The following is a 19098-nucleotide window of genomic DNA, read 5'->3' as shown; positions in this document are numbered from 1 at the left end:
AGAACTAGCTGAAATATTCAATGCATGTTTAAAGTTCTGGTAGAAATTTATTATTTCCCTTGACACTGGGGTGGTTCTTGTTCAGAATTCATGTGGACTGTTCGTTACCAAATTAAGAATCTTCAAATTCTGAGCAATGTTTAATAGGCTAAAGAATTAGGAAGTCCAAACTTGAATGTAAGTTCTTCCTTCTGCCTTGCTATGCATCCAAATCTTCTGTACGTTGTTGTTGTTGTCGTCGTTGTTATTGTTGTTGTTGATTAGATTTCTTACCTGCCCTTCATCATGAGGTCCTAGGGCAGGTTACAAAAATGTAAAAATACAATATTGAAATACAAATTACAGTAAAGAGAGTAAGGTGGGTCCTAAAATACATATCTCAGATGGCTAGGTTAAAGGGGTCTGTGAATATATAAAGGCTGTTTGCTAGATAGGATATACACAGTAATCATCTTAATGAGCAAAGTACCAAGAATGCATTGCATACTTTTTGTTCATATTATTTACAGGAATTGAAATAATTGTGTGCATAAAACAAGATTGATAGTCTGATTAGACTGTATATCATACTCTTTTTAAAAAATAGATTTAACCTGGATCTGTTTAATCAGTAAAGTTGGAAAGAGCGTAATAAATAATACATATGTGGCAAGAAAATATCCTGCTTCTTTACCTAGGCATGTGAAAAACAGAATCAAATTGATATTTATGTGACTTATGATTAATTTTAAAAGGAAATGGAGTCTGAATTTGTGCAACATTTTTATTTGAGAACCATTCCGTTTTTCTGTTCTAATGTTTAATGCAAAATAAGCAAACACCTTTGAGTTCTGCTGAGCGCTCTTGATGCTGAGCAGCAACTTTAGCATATATAGTGTTAATCCATGCCCTCCAGAGCTTTCAGCATTTTATAAAAAGTGCAGGTGGCTGGTGTGTGAGAGTATGCGTGTTGAATTTGCTGCATTTTGTCACTTGGCTTACTCTTTTATTACTGTACTTGTTTAGTGGTAACGTCACACTAGTAATACAGTCGTGAATAGACTCTAGCAAATGATTATTCCTTTCTAATCTATAATTAAGATGCTATTTTCAGACACTTGCGCGAAGCCTTTTCTGCTCCAAGATTTTGTGAACCCAACCAAAGACCAGCTGACAGGTTTCGTTTTTCTTTGCCCAAAAAGCTTCTCTTTATTTTTGAACAATTTTTTAAAAAACTGACTGCTGAGACTTAAAAAAATAAAAATAAAAACCCACAAAAGTGATGTTACCCAAGCAAGGTCTTCTAATAAAGGAGTGGCCCCCTCACCCATTCCTCCCTACCTGTGCAAGTCCTGCTCACATCAGTTTCCTTCCATCCAATTAGGCGACCTGGGAGACCCAGCCAGCACCATGCAGAGGGACTTCGGAGTGGTGATGGGGTGCCCCCGAGAAGTTGGCAGGATGGAACGAGGGAAGGGTCTGGCCACTCCACATCTCTCAAAGTTCCATTGGCTCGATCACTGCAGATAAGCGAAGAACTGCTGAGCAGAAACCAGCATGCTACAGCTGCCAGCCATGGGCCGTCTGGGCTGCAGAATCATGGACAGCACATGATACTATCCAGGGAGGCTTCTTGGGCAAAACCACACTACGAATTCAACTTCACCCGAATGAAATTCAGGGGAAACGGTGCACTCAGCAACATCAGTGACCTTCCTTTTCTTACAGAAAATTCAGCCTTTCAAAAAATGGCACTTCAAACTAAACAGGATGGGAAAAAGGACATGAGCCATTCAACTCCTGTGGATTTAAAGATACCACAAGTTCGAGGCATGGACCTTTCATGGGAGTCACGTTCTGGCGACCAGTATAGCTATAGCTCTTTGGTGATGGGTTCACAAACGGAGAGCGCGCTTAGTAAAAAGTTAAGGGCTATCCTTCCGAAACAAAACAGAAGGAGCTTGCTGGATCCTGGACCAGACTCCTGGGGCTCAGATGCTGAGCAATCTACCTCTGGACAGCCATATCCCACCTCTGATCAAGAGGGAGATCCTGGCTCTAAGCAACCTCGGAAGAAAAGAGGCAGATACAGACAGTACAACAGTGAGATATTGGAAGAAGCGATCTCTGTGGTGATGAGTGGGAAAATGAGCGTCTCCAAAGCTCAGAGTATTTATGGGATTCCCCATAGCACCCTGGAATATAAAGTGAAAGAGAGGCTGGGCACTTTGAAAAACCCTCCAAAGAAAAAAATGAAATTAATGCGGCCGGAGGGACAGGATGTCTCTGTAAAGCTTGAGATAGATCCCCAGGGAGAGGCAGCACAGAGTGCGAATGAGTCAAAGGATGATTAGGGATGTTGTAGAGTGCCAATTACATTATAAACTGGGTGAGCACTATGGCATTGTTCAACTCCTGCTGTATGTACCCAACTCCTCTTCAGTCACTGGGTGCAGGACATGCTCCTTTGCAGTTCAGCAAAGACTTGTGTGGACACAGGGGGAAAAGGGTGCTCTGAATGTTGCATATTTGTAAATTTTCTGGCCCGGAATGGCTTAGAGCCCTCTTTTGTGTTTTTGTTTTGTTTTGTTGTTGGGGGATATTTTTTTTTTTTGGCCTTTTGCATGTTTCTCTAATATTCTATAGAGAATTGAGTTACCTCACAAAGAATGCAGACATGGAAGTGGACTGTTTGCCTCTTGAGCCTGCATGGACTTTCAGTTATTTTATTGGGTTTGCTTTCTTCATATGGCCTTTTTAAAAAAATCACTTTCTTGAGCTCTAGTACCAGACTTGTGAAACAAAAACTGGATAATTGCTTATAATTAGGCTTTCACAGTTTTTTTCTTCTTCGATCCAGTTGGCTTGAAAGAGAGTTTTAACCTTTTTAAGTATGGCTAGTCATTTTGAATTCAGTGATTAGTGATTGGATTCCTAGTCAATTGGGTCTAATCGGAGCCATTTTGTTTTAAATTCAACTCCTCCTTTACTATTTGCAATCTGCTTAGTGCTCACCCGGCGGGGCGGGTGGGAGTGGGATGGGGGAACTTTACATACACTACCTTCAGAATGCTTTGGTTCATTCCTTTGGAACACTACCTTCACTGTAATTGTGTTTGCTCTTTTGCAAAGGCGAGAGAGTTCAGCTTGCCTGCTTGAGGATGTAGCCTTATCTCAACACTCCATTCAGGAGCATCAGGGTACATTGAATGATATACTAGGGTATTCCTCACTTTAACAAAATAATGGCTTTTTTGTGACCTACGTGCTTTTTAACAGACTGGATTCTGAGTTTGCTAAACTGTGCGTTTCCAACATCTCGTTTAAAGAACTCTCTTCTGGGAGTCAGGAATACATATAACAGCTTACTGTAATCTTGGGCAAAAAACAAACAAAAATCCTCATCAAACCAACTGATCTCTAAACATACAACCTCAATAGTCTGCCTAAATAGTCATGTAAATGAAGGATCTATGTTAATGTTCAGGGAAGAAATTTTTACAAATTTTAATAAAACCCATTATCAGATCACTCTGGTCTGACTTAGGCTGAGCATCTTATCTAGTTGTAACACTGTCAGGGTTGAACACCCAATGGGTGTTTCCTTTTTAAATACTACAGTTGCCAGTAGCAGGAAATGTGCTTGCATATCCTGAATTTCTGTTTTTATTTCATCCACTATTGATTTTAATAGGGGACTAGCACACACTCGCATAGGCAGATCACCACTAGCACTCCTAAATCCACAGTTCAGTCTTGTTAGTTGCAGAGGCATCTGAACATTCTTACATGTTAAGCTTTAAATAAAGCTTTCTGGACTTGCAGCTTCACTGAATCAGACTTAATGGTTCTTTGGGTAGAGAAACAATTTAATCTTAGCTGTGCAAAAGATTGGTAAGACTCCACTCTACTGCTTTGCACAACCAAAAGAGGCAATGGAATTTGTATGTGAGACATCATTTGAGCACTGTTCTTAATTAGTTATCCTGTGTTAATGACTGAAAGTGGATGCTAAGATTCATAGGAAGAAGGCCTAGATAGCCCCAGGGCTGCTGCTTGAATTTGGGGGCAATTAATTGAGTTGGCCTTCTTGATTGGTTGATTGCTTCCCAGTAACCCACTGTATTCAAAGGTTAGGCACACCATTGCTGTCGTGTTAAATATGCACTTCTCATTCTTGAGAGAGACTGGGCTTTTGGCCCAGATATGCTTTGTACTACTGTTCTTAGACTTTTCTTTTTGTTTTGGTAGCTTAATGTGTTTCCATACTCAAAAGCAGAGTTCCTTTAGCTATCTAGGTGTCATCTCAGTACAGAAACCTGTTTGAAGCTCCATAGTGGTGTAGAAACTCTGCAATATACTCCAGTTTTTCTGGAAATTGCAATAAAAATGCACTGTTTTAAATTTGTGGTTTCATCTGCTATTGAAAGTGTGGGAGAAGATTTGCTGCAAGCTAGAAGTGTAACACTTGCATAGAGTTTTACTGTCAGAGGTTTAACCTTTTGTGGCTGTTTTTATTTAAGTGATGTATGAGTTGAGTTCCGTAAAACCTTGTCATAGTGTATGTGGAGTGCTCATTTTACTTACCTAAATATTTTCTATGTGTATCATTAAGTGGATGACAATCGTGCAGCAGAAAAATGGTGTGCCTACCCTTTAATGCTGCAGTTTAGAAAGAGAACTACTTGTACGTCATTTCAGACCATAGGTTGAGAACTGTAAATAGATAGTGATAGTTGCGTATTCTTATTGCTTTGGTTAGAAAATGAATTAAACAACCAAACACTTAATTTTCTCAGATAAAAGTCCTGGGACCTGACGATTGTAAGATTCCTATCTGCAAAGCTTTGAAATATAACACTTAATATCTGTGATCACTTCCTATTCAGGTAAAAAAAAAATCCCAGAAGCTTTGGAACAACCATATTTCCTCAAAAGGTCTCTGCTTAAAAAAAGAAAAGGAAAAAGTAGGTTATTTTTAAAGCACTAATTGCATTACTTTCGTAATTGCAATATAAAATAGCCATTATTGTTTTGTGAAGCATGGTTGAAATTAGTTAGTTGTCCCTTTCTAAAATTTCAGAAGCCTCTCAAAAATAAACAAAAAGCTGCTGAATATTCAAAAGATATAAATATATCTATATTTTACCTTATTGTAGGTTTTGTAAACTTAGTCTGTAATATTCAGGTGCACCTTTTTAATGTTTAACTTTTGTTTAAGACTTCATCTCACCTGTTTTTGCCCAGGTGGCTCATCCTGTGACTGTATCTCACTCTAGATCCTAAGTGATTCACTGAAGTAAGACTGCTCTGACAGACGCCTTTGGTGCAGCTTTGAGTAGCATTTGGAAGCATCTTTGCTGTTAGGAAAAAATGAAATCAGTGTTTATCCATTAGCATGCTTAATTTTCTGCTGAACAGAAGTTTGCATGGCCAAAATCCTCAACTGACCATAGTTTGATGTGGGAAGATGTGGTTCGCTGCTGTCTTTGTAAGAGAAGCCTTGTTTTCTCCTGTTTTCCAGTAAATGGATGCTCATGTAACTTGCGCAAGACATAGGGCTTAGGCCTTGTTTTCCCTGTCGTTTTTGAGAGCATATTAAGGGGACAAGCCAGGTGCAATGCTCCAGAAATGGTGAAGTCTTTGGGAGGAAGAACTGGACATTTTGATCACATGTGTGTTAGATCCAGAACCAAAATTTGGTGGAATTATTGTGTATCTGTTGATGGTGTCATGTGCACCTGAATGACAGAATGAAACTGTGAACAGTATTTGTGGCAGCCTCTGCTTATACAGACCAGGTATCATGAAGGATAGGTTCTCCCTCTACTCCCAGCCTAGAAGACTAATGTTAGAGTGTGTTTGTGTAACGTTTAAAATCAAGTTCACTATTGTACTGGAATTTAGATGTTGCTTGGTGACCTTTTGCTACAGCAGGTTATACAGATGAGTAAGGCTTAGTGTTGTAGGGGTACAAGTGTGGAGTTAATTATTGTGCAGTTCTGTGGAGCGAGCCCAGTGTGTAGAAAATGTATCAGTTTTTACTTGGATCTGTAAAATATAAAAGCTCTTTCCTGGCGATCTGATACACTATTACCTCTGTCAGCCATTCTAGAACCTCATTTTCTGTGCCCCAGGCCTTTTTGTTTTCACTACAGCTATAAAGAATGGAAGTTGTAGGGTTTGGACTGTTGCCCTTACTTTATATATAGATATATATATATAGATATATATATATATAATCTCCAAACTCCTGAGTTTATTAAAAGAATTGAAAGATACCTCCTCCAGGGGCACGAAGATCCTCTTCTTGCATTAGCCAAATGCCCCAAGAATATGCCCTTGCTTCTGTATGGCCCTAGGACTGCTCCATACTGCCTGCTGCTCTGCCTCCAAAGGAAAGGCCTAGTCTGAATGTTTTCTTAAATATTTTCTAATGCAAATCTGGAATAAATTTTCATTATCCTTTAAGAATGAGATGTACCTTATAAACATGGTAGTAGTTCAGGTCTGCTTTGTTTCCTGTGGCTTATCCCAAAGCATATTGACAAATGATGAGGCAGTTTGAACTATGATCTCAGATGACACCATGATTGCTCAGAAACTGTCAGGAATTATTTATGCATTTTTTTTTTAAAAAAAATGTTTTCCCATGAAAACCTCCACACATTGGCTGTATTTGTGATCTCATTGACATCATGCTATTGATGTCTCATGGTAAGCGCCTTAGCAAGCCAAAAAAATGGAAAGGGAGTCAAATTTCATTGAGGTGTTGACAGGGAAAAGCAGATTCCACCCTCCATGTATAATAAATTTAGGATGAAATCTTCCTAAAGTCTCTGAGTGTCTCAGAGGTGATAAAGAGGATAAAGGCATGGCACCTGAGTGGGTTGGGGAAGCATTCCTAGCATCCCCCTTTCTTATCCAAAAGCACTTTGCTAGAACTCTAAAACAGAAACTTTTAAAAGTCTAGCTTTCAGCCCCATAGTGGGATGGTTCACATATTAGCCAAGGCTGCTTGAAGGACTTGGGCAGTCTTGAAAAGATAAACTTGACATAAAAATAATTTTTTCCATATGTTTTCAGGCAAAAAAATAGGTGCTTCTAGGAAGTTATAGGGTGTCCATTCTTTGTGGATCAGGCATCTTTTGCATTTCTCCCTTGCAGTTTCAGAAATGTAATTAAAAAAATCAACTTCCCTGCTGTCTGCAAATTACACATTTTGCAGTTGGCTTTTATAACACATGGGTGTCTAATGGCTTTCATAGTTGAATTTTAAAACACTGTGATTTAGCACCATTTTAACAAGTCTAGTCTCCTTCTAAATTCGCATGTTCTCTCCTTCTCTCCACACTTTCTACAGAAGGAGCTCAGAAACATTTGCTTTTGGTTTTAGTTAACTGTGGTATGTTTCATTCAAGCTAGGGTTTGTGGTTCAACACAGACTGGTTATTTTAAAAATAAGCCACTTTCAAACCATGAGTTAAGTACCTGGCTTCGTGATGTTAGCCAAAGTTAGTGTTAGACAACAATCCCCAGTTAGGATGAAGCAGCACACCCTACTTAACTAAAAGCAAACCAAAGCTTTTAAATTCTTCCCTGCTGTGCAGCAGGAATGAGGAGAGGAAATACATGAGCCCGGCAGGAGGTGAGGCTCATTCGCATAATACTAAACCATAGTTTAACATTATGCCCAAATGTGGTCATTATATCTGTGCTTTCCAAGTTTTTTTGATAAGTGAACAGTTTATTAAATTGTCGTGATATATACCAGGGTTGGCCAAATCTGGGCAGTTCAAGATTGTGAACAGAAAATCACTGATGGAGAATTTGGTGTACTAGAGATAGAGATTTTCTGTTCACTCCTTCCATCAAAAGCTTGCAGCTTCGCATTAGGTTCAAAGGAGACAAAGAGAAGAATGCAGTTGTAGATATTTGGGCCTCTGACATCGTGGGCTGATAGGCAGAAGGAAGGAGCTGCAGACTGACCAGGGTCTGGGCCTGATCTAGGGCTTGGAAGAGAGGGAAGGATTTGGAGATGTGCGTCTTTTGGCTCTTTAGCCTTATGGAGTTCTCAAATGTAGAACTTGGCAACTTCCTTGGAAATACACCATAGAATATCTAGTCATAAACTGAAATTTTGCAAGTGAGCAAGCTTTTGTTGAAGTCTAAAATTATGCAGATGCAGTTTATTTGGATGTAACAAGTATTGTAATGTTACTTTTTGCAAATTTGTGGATGAATCTATGTAGGCACCTAAAATAATCCACAGATGCACTCAAAATTCCAGAGAAATAAAAACTCAAGTTGTTGGCCACTGCAGCATCTTTCTGACAGATATCTAGATTTGATTTAGTCAGTTTGTATAAGTCAGTAATATTTTCAAGCCTGCAAAATTACCTGCAATTAGGTAATGGCCTGAAAACATTCATTATAAAATTCTCAAATTATTAACCTGATTGCACAATCCGTTTTTATTAATACAAAGGTTTTTTAAAAAAAGATCCTTAGAAGATTAGATGTTCCATCTCTCTATACAATAAATACATTGCGTCTTTGGTCGCTAGTTTATAAAAATCTGACTTACGTATTTCCTCTCCCACTCTAAAATTGTGGACATGCCACTTCAGCCTCTAATGTACCTCACATTTGGTGCTACACTCATCAGACCTTTACAGACTTGATAGAAAGATAGATAGACCATTAAAGCACTTGTCTGACCTGTTGTTGTTTTTTTTAAAAAAAAGACAGAAAAGGGACCTTTCAGCACTTTTACTGTTACAACTAGAGTCTTAATTTATCTGGTCTTCAGAGTCTAAGGTACTGTAAAAGTTTCAGTCCAGGAATTTTATAATGTTCAGGCAGCTTCTGGGTGTACTCGCATGATATTTTAATTAAACATTTCAGTAGACCATTTCAGGGCTTTAAGGTTTGGGATCTAAATGGGGGAGGCTAGGTAAAGTTTCCCAAATGAAGAATAGTTTTAGACCATTGTGTAGTGCTCAGTTTGAAAGTATATCACTAGGAAAATGGGTAGGGATTCTCTCTCCCTTTTGTCTTCAGGGAATGAGCAGTATTTAGAATCTTTGGCTGAAATTCAAGCCTTTTTACCATGTAAATTTTTAATATAAATTCACTGACATGCTTTTTACATCAGAGGACTGAAAATGGATCTTAATGTTTAAGTTGTCGAATGGTATATTTCTTAAATGAAGGGGGAAATTAAAAAAAAACTAACTAGATTAGCATACCAGCATTAGTGATCTTAAGGGATTTTAGTATGTAATAGGAAAGTCTTTGATTAAAAATCTAATCTTGAATTGCTAGTCTGTAACTAGGTGCATTCTACATTAGCAGGTGAAACTTCTTTACTTGTTGAGAGAGGGTAGATGGCGGCTGTCATATGCCCTAGCATCAGAAAAACAGATTACAGACTGCAGCCTCTCAGAGTCCCATTGGGTGGTTATATCCATGGGATTTTTGCTTACAGCAGCTTACTGCTGCTTAAACATGTATAAATATGTTTTGAGTGTTTGCTCATAACTCTTTCTAACCTCCACTTGTTAAATTGTCAAATGTTGGTATTTTATCAGTCCGCAGTGTAAGTTATAAACTAACGTGCTTAGGATTCCAGCTTGTACACACACTGTTTGAAAACCCTCAGGGACAGTTTACACACTACCCTCACTCAATTCAGGTACTTGTACACTATTCTTAAACCTAGCAGTGACTTGTATTTTGTTTTTGCTTTTCTTTTGATGTGCTAATAGCACATCCTTGATGAATGTCAACTTAAACTCAGTTCAGGTATCCAGGTATAACTCAGCCAAACGGATTTTAAAGCTGCATATTACTCTCCAGCACGCAGTGCCTCAGACACGTAGTGGCATTCTGTATATTCAGTTATTACTACTGAGCAAGATCGCATGGGGGTTCCTGATAATTATGTATTGTAAGAAATTTCTATATATAGTATGTGTATTATGTTATATACATATATATTATATATGTAATCTTAAACGTATATATTTAAAAATGCCACTACCAAGCCAGCACAGCTAATGTCAAATACATTCCTGGCTGTCCCTGTAAATGGAACAGGGGCAGCTTCTCAGTACGGCTGTGGTTTCTCCTTCATCCCAGGTACTTCTAAACTTGAGCCCTGGCCCTTGGGTGTCTGACCTCTACATTCTAGTTATGCAATGTCTCTAGGAATTCTGTGCACTGGCCACTGTGATGGAAGCCAATGGGCTAGATGGGCTTGAGTTTATTAGTAACCCTTCTGCCAAAGTTGGTGTTTTATGGCAAGAGTGTAAAACTTTCAAATAATCAGCAGCAGCACATAGATTGTGGGAGCACATGATTGCGCCTACCTTTATGCTCCTTGTCGGGCGTGCCACCTCTTGTGCCGCGCACTAATTGTGAGTGTGTTGGCATTTCACGCCTGTAGTGGTGGGTCTGTTTGCTGAGCATGTGTGTAACACATTAAAATAAAGCCTGCTGCTCGCACCAGCATTAATTTCACCGTAACTGTGCGTCAGCAATGCCTCTGCTTTATTATTTGATGCTTTACACCTTAGAAAGTTCTATTTATGTAGAGTATGGAAAAATGGCATTTTTCACAGACCTCTAAAAGTACAAGTGTCATGGAAAAATAAAGCAGGAACCCCCTTTTTAATCTATGGACCTCATTTCAATATACTGTTTACAGTTTGACGGAATTGTATAATTTAATATTTCTCTTGTACTGTAGTTTGTATTTATTTACAGATTTTTTTTGTACTGTGTGATTTGAACTTTTTTGTTCCTTGCTATGATCAACATTTTATGTAGTAGAGCACTTATGATCACAAATTAAGGTTTTGGTTTGATTGCACTACATTTAATTTTTAATGCAGTTCTGATTTTTTGACTGGACTAAATAAGCTGTGTCTTAATGTATGTGATAAGTACTTATAAATTTTTAATTCACGTGGTCCACTTTTTTTTTGCATTGTATGTCAAAAGCGCTGATTCTCTCGTTGTGCATGTGTAAGGGTTTAACAGCCCTGTTGTATTCTTTGGCCATGTCATTTTGAAAACACATTCCCAGCTGTAACGTGTATGGTAGTTTTCACTGGATGCTAGACTTTTCAGAACCACTATTCTTCTAATAAATTTTGTTGTGAAAACTTGAATGGTTCAAAGCGCTGGTTTCTAAAGTGTCTTTTTAAAATATCTATGGTTCTGTTTCCTTGTGTTGCTTTCTTTCAGTGGAGTACCAGGGTGGGTCGATATATGTTTATATATACAAATAAAGCTGTGTTTTGTATTTGAGTAGCAGAGCAGATGCTCATGAATGTAAAAATGTACTCTTGTCATGCAGTAACTACCTCTCAGCCACATTTTCAGTTCCCTCCTTTGGCCACCTTTTAATGATTAGCTGATGTGTAGGTTTATTATCTAGCAACATAGCACTATCCAATGACATACTCCGCTATTATGGTTTCGATTCATCTAAACTGTTATTGTATCAGTTTTAGTAGTTGAGTTAACTTTTTACATAAATTGATTAAATTGAATTGTTTTATCTTTTTTATTCTTAGCTCTTTTGAAGCTCCTATATAGAACTGGGATGCAAGATTTAAAAATAAATTGTACCAAATGAGAAATGTCACCACAAGGTGTCTTTTACCTTTCACTTCCTTGTGGTTCTTCCGAATGCTCTTTTCAGTGTAGTGAGGTATTATTACTAGATACAGTATGTTTTCATTTTATCCGAGGTATGCTAAATCTCAGGCCTGCCACATGGGAGCATGTTCAGAAGAAATTAACACCATATGAAAATAATGTGTGAACTTGTGTTTGCTACATTCTTTCAAAAATGAATATCTGAATCTAACCACAGACACTGTGAAATATTGTAATTGTAATTGCTAAGAGCCTTTATATGGGCAAGACAAAAGTCTTGAGCAACACAGTACATGTCTGGATAAAAGGTTAATCCCTTTTGCATTTGGCTTATGTGTAGCACAATGCTGCCACTAGGCACTGATTTGAAATCAGTGTTATAGGGCCTTTCTACATAGTCTGGTCTCCCCCAAGTCAGTCAAAGAAGTAGATCTATGGTTTTCGGCAGCTGCTGGTTAGAAGGCCATATTAGTGATGCCTGTACTTTTTATAAACAACCTTTCCACCATCCTATATTTCACTCACAATGATTCATTTACAGCACTTTCCTTCTAATCTCATATTCCTATTAATATGCACTCTTAACTACCTCAGCTGTGGTGTTTGCTGAGTTCTCAAGTCATTACATATTTGCAAGTTTTTGGGATCCTCCTTTGTCACACACTTTCCATCAGCAACAAACACAACCAAGGGCAAGGCTATGTGGACAGAAAAAGGCTTCATTTTCAACAACTCTCTTTAAATTCTATGGGCCATCATAAGTGGACTTTTAATCGACTAGTCCATTGTGAGAGGAGGGGAATTGCTTCCTCTGAGAAACTAAGGCTGCAGTCCTAAGATTACTCCCTGAGAGTCAGCCCTGTTGAATTCAATAGGACCTACTCCTGATTAGACATGGTCAGTTGTACACCGTTATAGGGTCAAAAAGACTTGCCTCTGCCGGGTATCACATTTTCCATAGTGTAGCTGCATAGAGGCATAATGTTTCTGCATAACAATATTACTTATCCCAGCTTCCTACAGTTTCTTCTGTCTGTCCCTAATAGACACTTTGCAAATTATGAATTACTTGCAGAATGTTCATCATTATACTGTGTTCTCTTGTACGTAGGCAGCAGCTGTATATTGCAACCCAGTGTCACCCACAATTCTTTATCAGTAGACACTAGGTTATTATTGTCAGGGGTGAAAGGTTTTGCCTGCACTGCAAAGCTGGCTAGAAGTCTTAATGTTTTATTTCCCTCCTTCTCAATGAACATCCAATATTTACTTATATAGGAGAAATTAAAGGGAACTACTTGGGGCCCAATAGTGGCATGAGAGCTAAGCCTGCTGTTGCCTATCTATTCTTGATGGTGTTCCAGACTGTAGACCATTTAGTTTGTCTCACAAAATACAATGAAAGTCTTTTGAGAACTAAAGCTACCCCTCCTTCCCTTTGCCTGTCCCCATCCAGAGTTTTGTTCTCAATGTGACATTAGAATGCCACAGAATCTTGGGAATTGTGGTTTATATATAGGTGTTAAAGATCTGTCAAGTTGGAGTACAGTTCTTTCGCCGATATATTCCCCATATGCATTTACTACACACAGTCCTTTACTAATTCACCTCTCTCTCAAACCTTCGGTCCGTCACAGATCCAATGTGGCGGTGTAAGTTGCTTTTGAAATTGTGCGGTCTGCCCTATTGCCCTAACTAAACATGGTGGCACCCCATGATTTTTTTGGGGTGGGGGAGTAAGGACATTCTTCCTTTTACCTAAACATTGCACTTAACACCTTGAAGCATAGTATTCTTTTCTTCCCTTCCCAAACTTTGTTTTAGGAGAGGGATTGGAAACCTATTGATTCCTCTCCCACAGCCTTAGACTCTTTTCAGGAGGGTTGTCTGGGCAGGTTGTTTCCCAGATGCACAAGAACAAATGCACAAAAACTGGCAACAGCTCTACCTTTCAACTAAATAACATGGGGTGCACTTGCTTCCTGGGAAGTTCTGACCAATTAGTGTTCAAGTAAACTGACCTACTTTGGCAACAATCTGTGCTCTCAATTGCTGGATGAAATTCTGATCTTCTACCCATCTTTACTGCAGGAATAGTCTGAATTTTGGAAACAAAAATATGCCAGTATGTGCTTTTGTATACACATCTGGGGAATGCCAGGCTTTCCATGTATATGGGCATCCATATAGGTAAAAGCTACTACAGTACAATTAAAGCCTTGGTGGGCCAGGTGTAATTAATTATCTATACACTGTATTTTAGCTAAGTAATCCATACTAGGAATAGGCAAATTTGTCTTTAACTTCTGTTGACAGAGAGACTGACTCAATCCATGGAAGGGTTTTGATTCAGCAGAGGGATCTTGCTGGTGGATGGGATGAACCAACTTTGCAGATTTCTCCATCACCTGGAGCTCCCAGTACCACTTCCCATGTTGTTCTGGAGTACCCACCAATACTCCGGCAGAGTGTAGGCAGTGGCACTGGGGGCTGCAGAGGGAGAGGGAATCTGCAGAAGTTACTCTGCTAGAGAAAGTGTTCTCTGATGTGGGACTCTGCTCAGAGGATGTGCATGTCAACAGGAGTGAAGTCTGGATTCATCCCTGTGTTAATTAGGCTGTTTTCTTTCAAGCTTATCGAATCGGCAGTGAACCCAGTTAGGAAGTGCGACTGAACCAAGAGATGTGGTGTACAATTCATCCTTTCTGTTTTGGTCAGTATAAGCAAGAAACATGTTTGCCTGCACAAACATCCTCCAACGTCCTTGGATCACCAAACAATTTATTCATTTTTTTAAATTATTATTTGCAAATCAAATGGGATTTTGGGGAAAAAATAATCTTTGCCCAGTGGATTTCTGTTTGAATGACAACCTTCCAGTCCTTTCAATGTGGCAGCCCTCACGATAGGTTTAGCTGGAGGCGCTGACGGTAGCAGCCTGAATCTAAACACCTTTACTGGGAAGGAAGTCTGACTGAGTTTAGTGGGGTTTCACTTCCCAATATGTGTGCTGTTATTAGTGAGTCATGCGTGGGAGCAGTTGGTGCTGCTGGCTGCAGAACAAGCAAAGGAGCCATTTTCTTTAGTGATTCATATGCCACATAGGCTGAAGATTTGATGTTAGTATTAATAACTAGCCTGACAGCAGGCCTAGTACTACCTATGCCTGAAATGCCTGTATACGAGCCCAAATAATGTGATTTTGTTAAAAATGCTACTTATTTCTGCATAACAAGAGTAACTGGCAGCACTTCATTCTGTTCACTGTATTGCTAAGCTCTGTGTTTGCCTGTAGACTCCAGATATTTGATTCAACTAATTGGAAATATTTTAAGACCCAACAACAGCTCATTTCACTAGCAAAGCTTCCTGTGCTGTGGGTGAGAAGAGGGGGAAGAGTAATACAGGCAGTAGAAAATTCAGGTGGCTGTTATTTCAGGTAGCAAAATCCTTCCATCTGCTGCAAGGAGCATAATTTGCATTCAGTTCATCGCACAGCAGTAGAGAAACTCTATATACTTCTTTCAACATAACATAATACAGGTGGGAAGTCAAGGCTGGATTTCCCTTCCTCACTGCCCTGTCAATTGAGGAGGGAGGGCTCTGCATGATTTCCATGTCATGCTGTTAGCTTTGGCTAAGGCACCTTGCTGTGACTTTTCCCTTTTATTATAACTTTGTCCTTAATCCTTTAGTTTTACTCACATGCACACACACACAATCCTTTTGAAATAGCATTGTGAGGTTTCAGGCATGTAAATAAACTTTAACATCAAATTTACTCAGCAACACAACACTGAAAACGGTGCTAATTTCCAGGCTGAGATTTGAATAGTGCATTTTTCTCTGAGAGAATCCAGTCAACTCTAGCATAGTCCTAGTAATAAGGATTCCATTAGCCCCTATTGGCACTGGTTTCAATTTGTGAAAGAAAGCAGAACTCTGTCCTGTTTGGTTCTGCTGCAGTCATGTCTACTGGTACTCATGGATGGATGGATGGGTTCTTGCACTTCATCTAAGGTCCCAGGGTGAGTTAAAACATTTAAAACCTATTAAAAACGGTTTAAGACAACTTAAAATGGCAAAATAAGGCCCATCTTAAGATATACACCTCAAGTGTCAAAGGTCAGGGTAAAGAGGTGCCAGACACACCTCTGTGGGGAAGAAGTACTTAGGGGCCACCACAGAGAAGGTCCTCTCTGAGGCTGCTACACCGCCCACAAGTTGCTGCACTTGAGATGGTTTATAGCAGGGGTCAGCAAACTTTTTCAGCAGGGGGCCAGTCCACTGTCCCTCAGACTTGATGGGGGAATGATGCAAGAGCACCACGAGCCCCGGTGGCTGCTTACTTGTGTCTTGTGAGCGGCAGAGGCTGGCAGCGATGGGGGGGATACGATGAGCAGCGCGCCAAAGGGCTCCGGAGAGGGGCTGCTTAAAATGGCGGCCGCTCAAGCGCTGCTGCTGCTGGCACCAACAAAGCCCAACCCCTTTTCTCCTCTAGGCAGGGTGGGGAGAAGCCAGGAGGAGGGAGGGAGGAGGCGCTGCCGGCGCTGCCCTGTGAGGGAGAGGGAAAGAACGCACGTGCTGGCAATCCACGCGGCGATTCCCAGACCATCTGCGGGCCGGATCCAGAAGGCAGTTGGGCCTGATCTGGCCCGCAGGCTTTAGTTGGCCTACCCATGGTCTATAGCGGGGGTCGGCAACCTGTGGCTCCGGAGCCGCATGCGGCTCTTTAAAGCCTTTGCTGCGGCTCCGGGGCGGTGGCGAGGGGAGGAGGCGAGGAGCGGAGGCGAGGGGAGGAGGCGAGGGGCGGTGGCGAGGGGAGGAGGCGAGGAGCGGAGGCGAGGGGAGGAGGCGAGGGGCGGCAGGCTGCTCACCTCCGCCCCTCGCCTCCGCCCCTCGCCTCCTCCCCTCGCCTCCGCCCCTCGCCTCCTCCCCTCGCCAGGCAGACATCCGCAGCGTGGGGAGCCTTGCCTGACTTCCCGGCAAGGCTCCCCACGCTGCGGATGGCAGCCTGCCGCCCGGCCGGTGGGGCGCCCTAAAGCAGAGCGCCCCCCTCGCCAGGCAGACATCCGCAGCGTGGGGAGCCTTGCCTGACTTCCCGGCAAGGCTCCCCACGCTGCGGATGGCAGCCTGCCGCCCGGCCGGCGGGGCACGCTAAAGCAGAGCGCCCCCCTCGCCAGGCAGACATCCGCAGCGTGGGGAGCCTTGCCGGACTTCCCGGCAAGGCTCCCCACGCTGCGGATGGCAGCCTGCCGCCCGGCCGGCGGGGCGCCCTAAAGCAGAGCGCCCCCCTCGCCAGGCAGACATCGGCCAGCCCCACAAGCTCGGGGGACAGCAGGGAGGCGCAGCGCCGCCATCCCGCTGTTCCTCGACCTGGTTCGGTTTCCCCGACCTGTTTTTTGGGGGGAAATAAAGGGAAATTTTTTCCCCTTTATTTCCCCCCAAAAAAACTAGGTGCGTCCTATGGGACGGAGCTTCCTATGGGGCGAAAAATACGGTATTTTTATAATGACAAATGCCTCATTATTAATTATTATTTACATCAGGCACTGATTATGATTTATGGTACACTGGGGCCCTGATTAATTTTCTATGGCATTTTGGGGCATTGATTATTGGGCATAGCAAGTCGCGGTCGCGTGGAATTTGTGCTTTGTGACCGTTTGAAGTGGGGTTTTTTTCTTGGGAGGCTGGGCGGCACGAAGAGAGGGATTATTTTTATAATGACGAGGATGACATTGGGCCCTCATTATTAATTATTATTTACATCAGGCACTGATTATGATTTATGGTTCACTGGGGCCCTGGTTAATTTTCTTTGGCATTTTGTGGCATTGATTATGCAGTCGCGGTCGCGTGGAATTCCACGTGGAGTTAGTTGCCTGAAGCCCCTTCTTAAACTTAAGCAGGTGAAAGTATGGTGAATTGCTGCCAAGGAGTGTGGTGGAGTCTCCTTCTTTGGAGGTCTTTAAGCAGAGGCTTGACAACCATATGTCAAGAGTGCTCTGATGGTGTTTCCTGCTTGGCAGGGGGTTGGACTCTATGGCCCTCGTGGTCTCTTCCACATATGTATGTGAGCAGGTCTTCTCCAACATGAACTATATTAAAAACAAACACCGATCACGCCTCACAGATGACAGCTTGCAAGCCTGTGTGAAAATGAAGGTGACGTCTTACAGCCCTGATGTGCAGACACTGAGCACTGAGGTTCAGGAGCAAAAGTCCCATTAACCTGGTTACCTGGTTGTAAATTAAATATTTTAATTAGCTATTAATTTGTCCTTTTTTCTTGAGATTGACAGCTGACTGCACCATCCTGTATATATAGCATTAAGGCCAGAAACAATATATGCAGTGTTATATTTGTTTTAAATGTTGCAATGTTTTTGCGGCTCCCAGTTGTTGTTTTTTTTCCGGAAACGGGTCCAAGTGGCTCTTTTTGTCTTAAAGGTTGCAGACCCCTGGTCTATAGGGAATGAGGCAGTCTTTCAGAAAATTGGGGCCTGTGTCATTTACAGTTTTAAACACTAACATGAACACATTGAATTGGGCCCAGAAATGAACTGGCAACCATGGTAGTGGTCTTAAGATCCTATTCTATGCAGAAGTAAGTAGATACTGGTGTTGGGGGGGGGGGGGCTGTGGCTGTGTGTGTACAGTACAGGCAGCCCCCATTTACACACGTTCAATATGTGCATGACTGAGCATTGCGGCACACCCAGTAGTGACCCAGAAACACATATTTTTGCCACTTTGTCACCCCCTCAGTGATGACACTCAGGGCGGCCCACACCCACTGCACCCCCTTTCTGTGCCACTGCACTGATGGTGCCTTTTGTCTAGCGTGGGTAGCCTTAATCATGAGAGATAACTCAAGGCATTTGTAGGAGTCCTCAACTTTTATTTGTCAAAGGGCACATTTGGAAATTGAATAAACTGTTGTAGCCACTATAAAGTGCCAGTTTCACACAAGAAAAAACTGGAGATGCTGTGAATCCCCCTCCCAAAAACACAGACATAACACTGTACACCCCAAGCAAATAAAACACAGGAAAAAACACAGTCAACATTCTCCAAGAAGCTAAAGAACTAAATTAAAAAAAAATTAAGAGGGCAGGAGGATTGGGGGGCACCAAGTCAGGTGCCTGAGAGTGCTGTATTGCCCATTATTTTGCACTGAGGACCCCAGATTATACCCTTAGCTACTGTATAATTTTATTTATTTGTATTTCTTATCCGCTTTGTTTGCCATAGTTCTAGGCTGGGTTATAATAAGTAATATGAGGCTAGCATATAAATCTATATAAATAACAAATGCTTTACTCACATAACAGCAATTAATTGTTATCCATATATTTATCTTCTCTTAAAAACTTCTGTTTGCACAGGATACGGGCATCATGTGATGTTTTAAAGATGCTCATCCATTTTCTAATGATTGGTTGA

The 19098-nt window shown here is 41.3% G+C and overlaps 1 protein-coding gene across 1 annotated transcript in view; it reads left to right on the top strand.

Moving 5' to 3' along the window:
• The window catches only part of LCOR (ligand dependent nuclear receptor corepressor), a 54593-nt gene extending 43437 nt beyond the window's left edge, over positions 1–11156 (top strand). Inside the window, exon 7 of the mRNA XM_082224763.1 lies at positions 1364–11156. Within this exon, the coding sequence (XP_082080889.1) occupies positions 1364–2333 (970 nt within the window). The 3' untranslated portion in view covers positions 2334–11156. The remainder of the gene's footprint in view (positions 1–1363) is intronic.
• Positions 11157–19098: the final 7942 nt, after the last annotated feature.

Source organism: Podarcis vaucheri (assembly GCF_965113315.1).
Source record: "Podarcis vaucheri genome assembly, chromosome: 5".
NCBI lineage: Eukaryota > Metazoa > Chordata > Lepidosauria > Squamata > Lacertidae > Podarcis > Podarcis vaucheri.
This window is presented reverse-complemented; position numbering and strand designations above follow the sequence as displayed.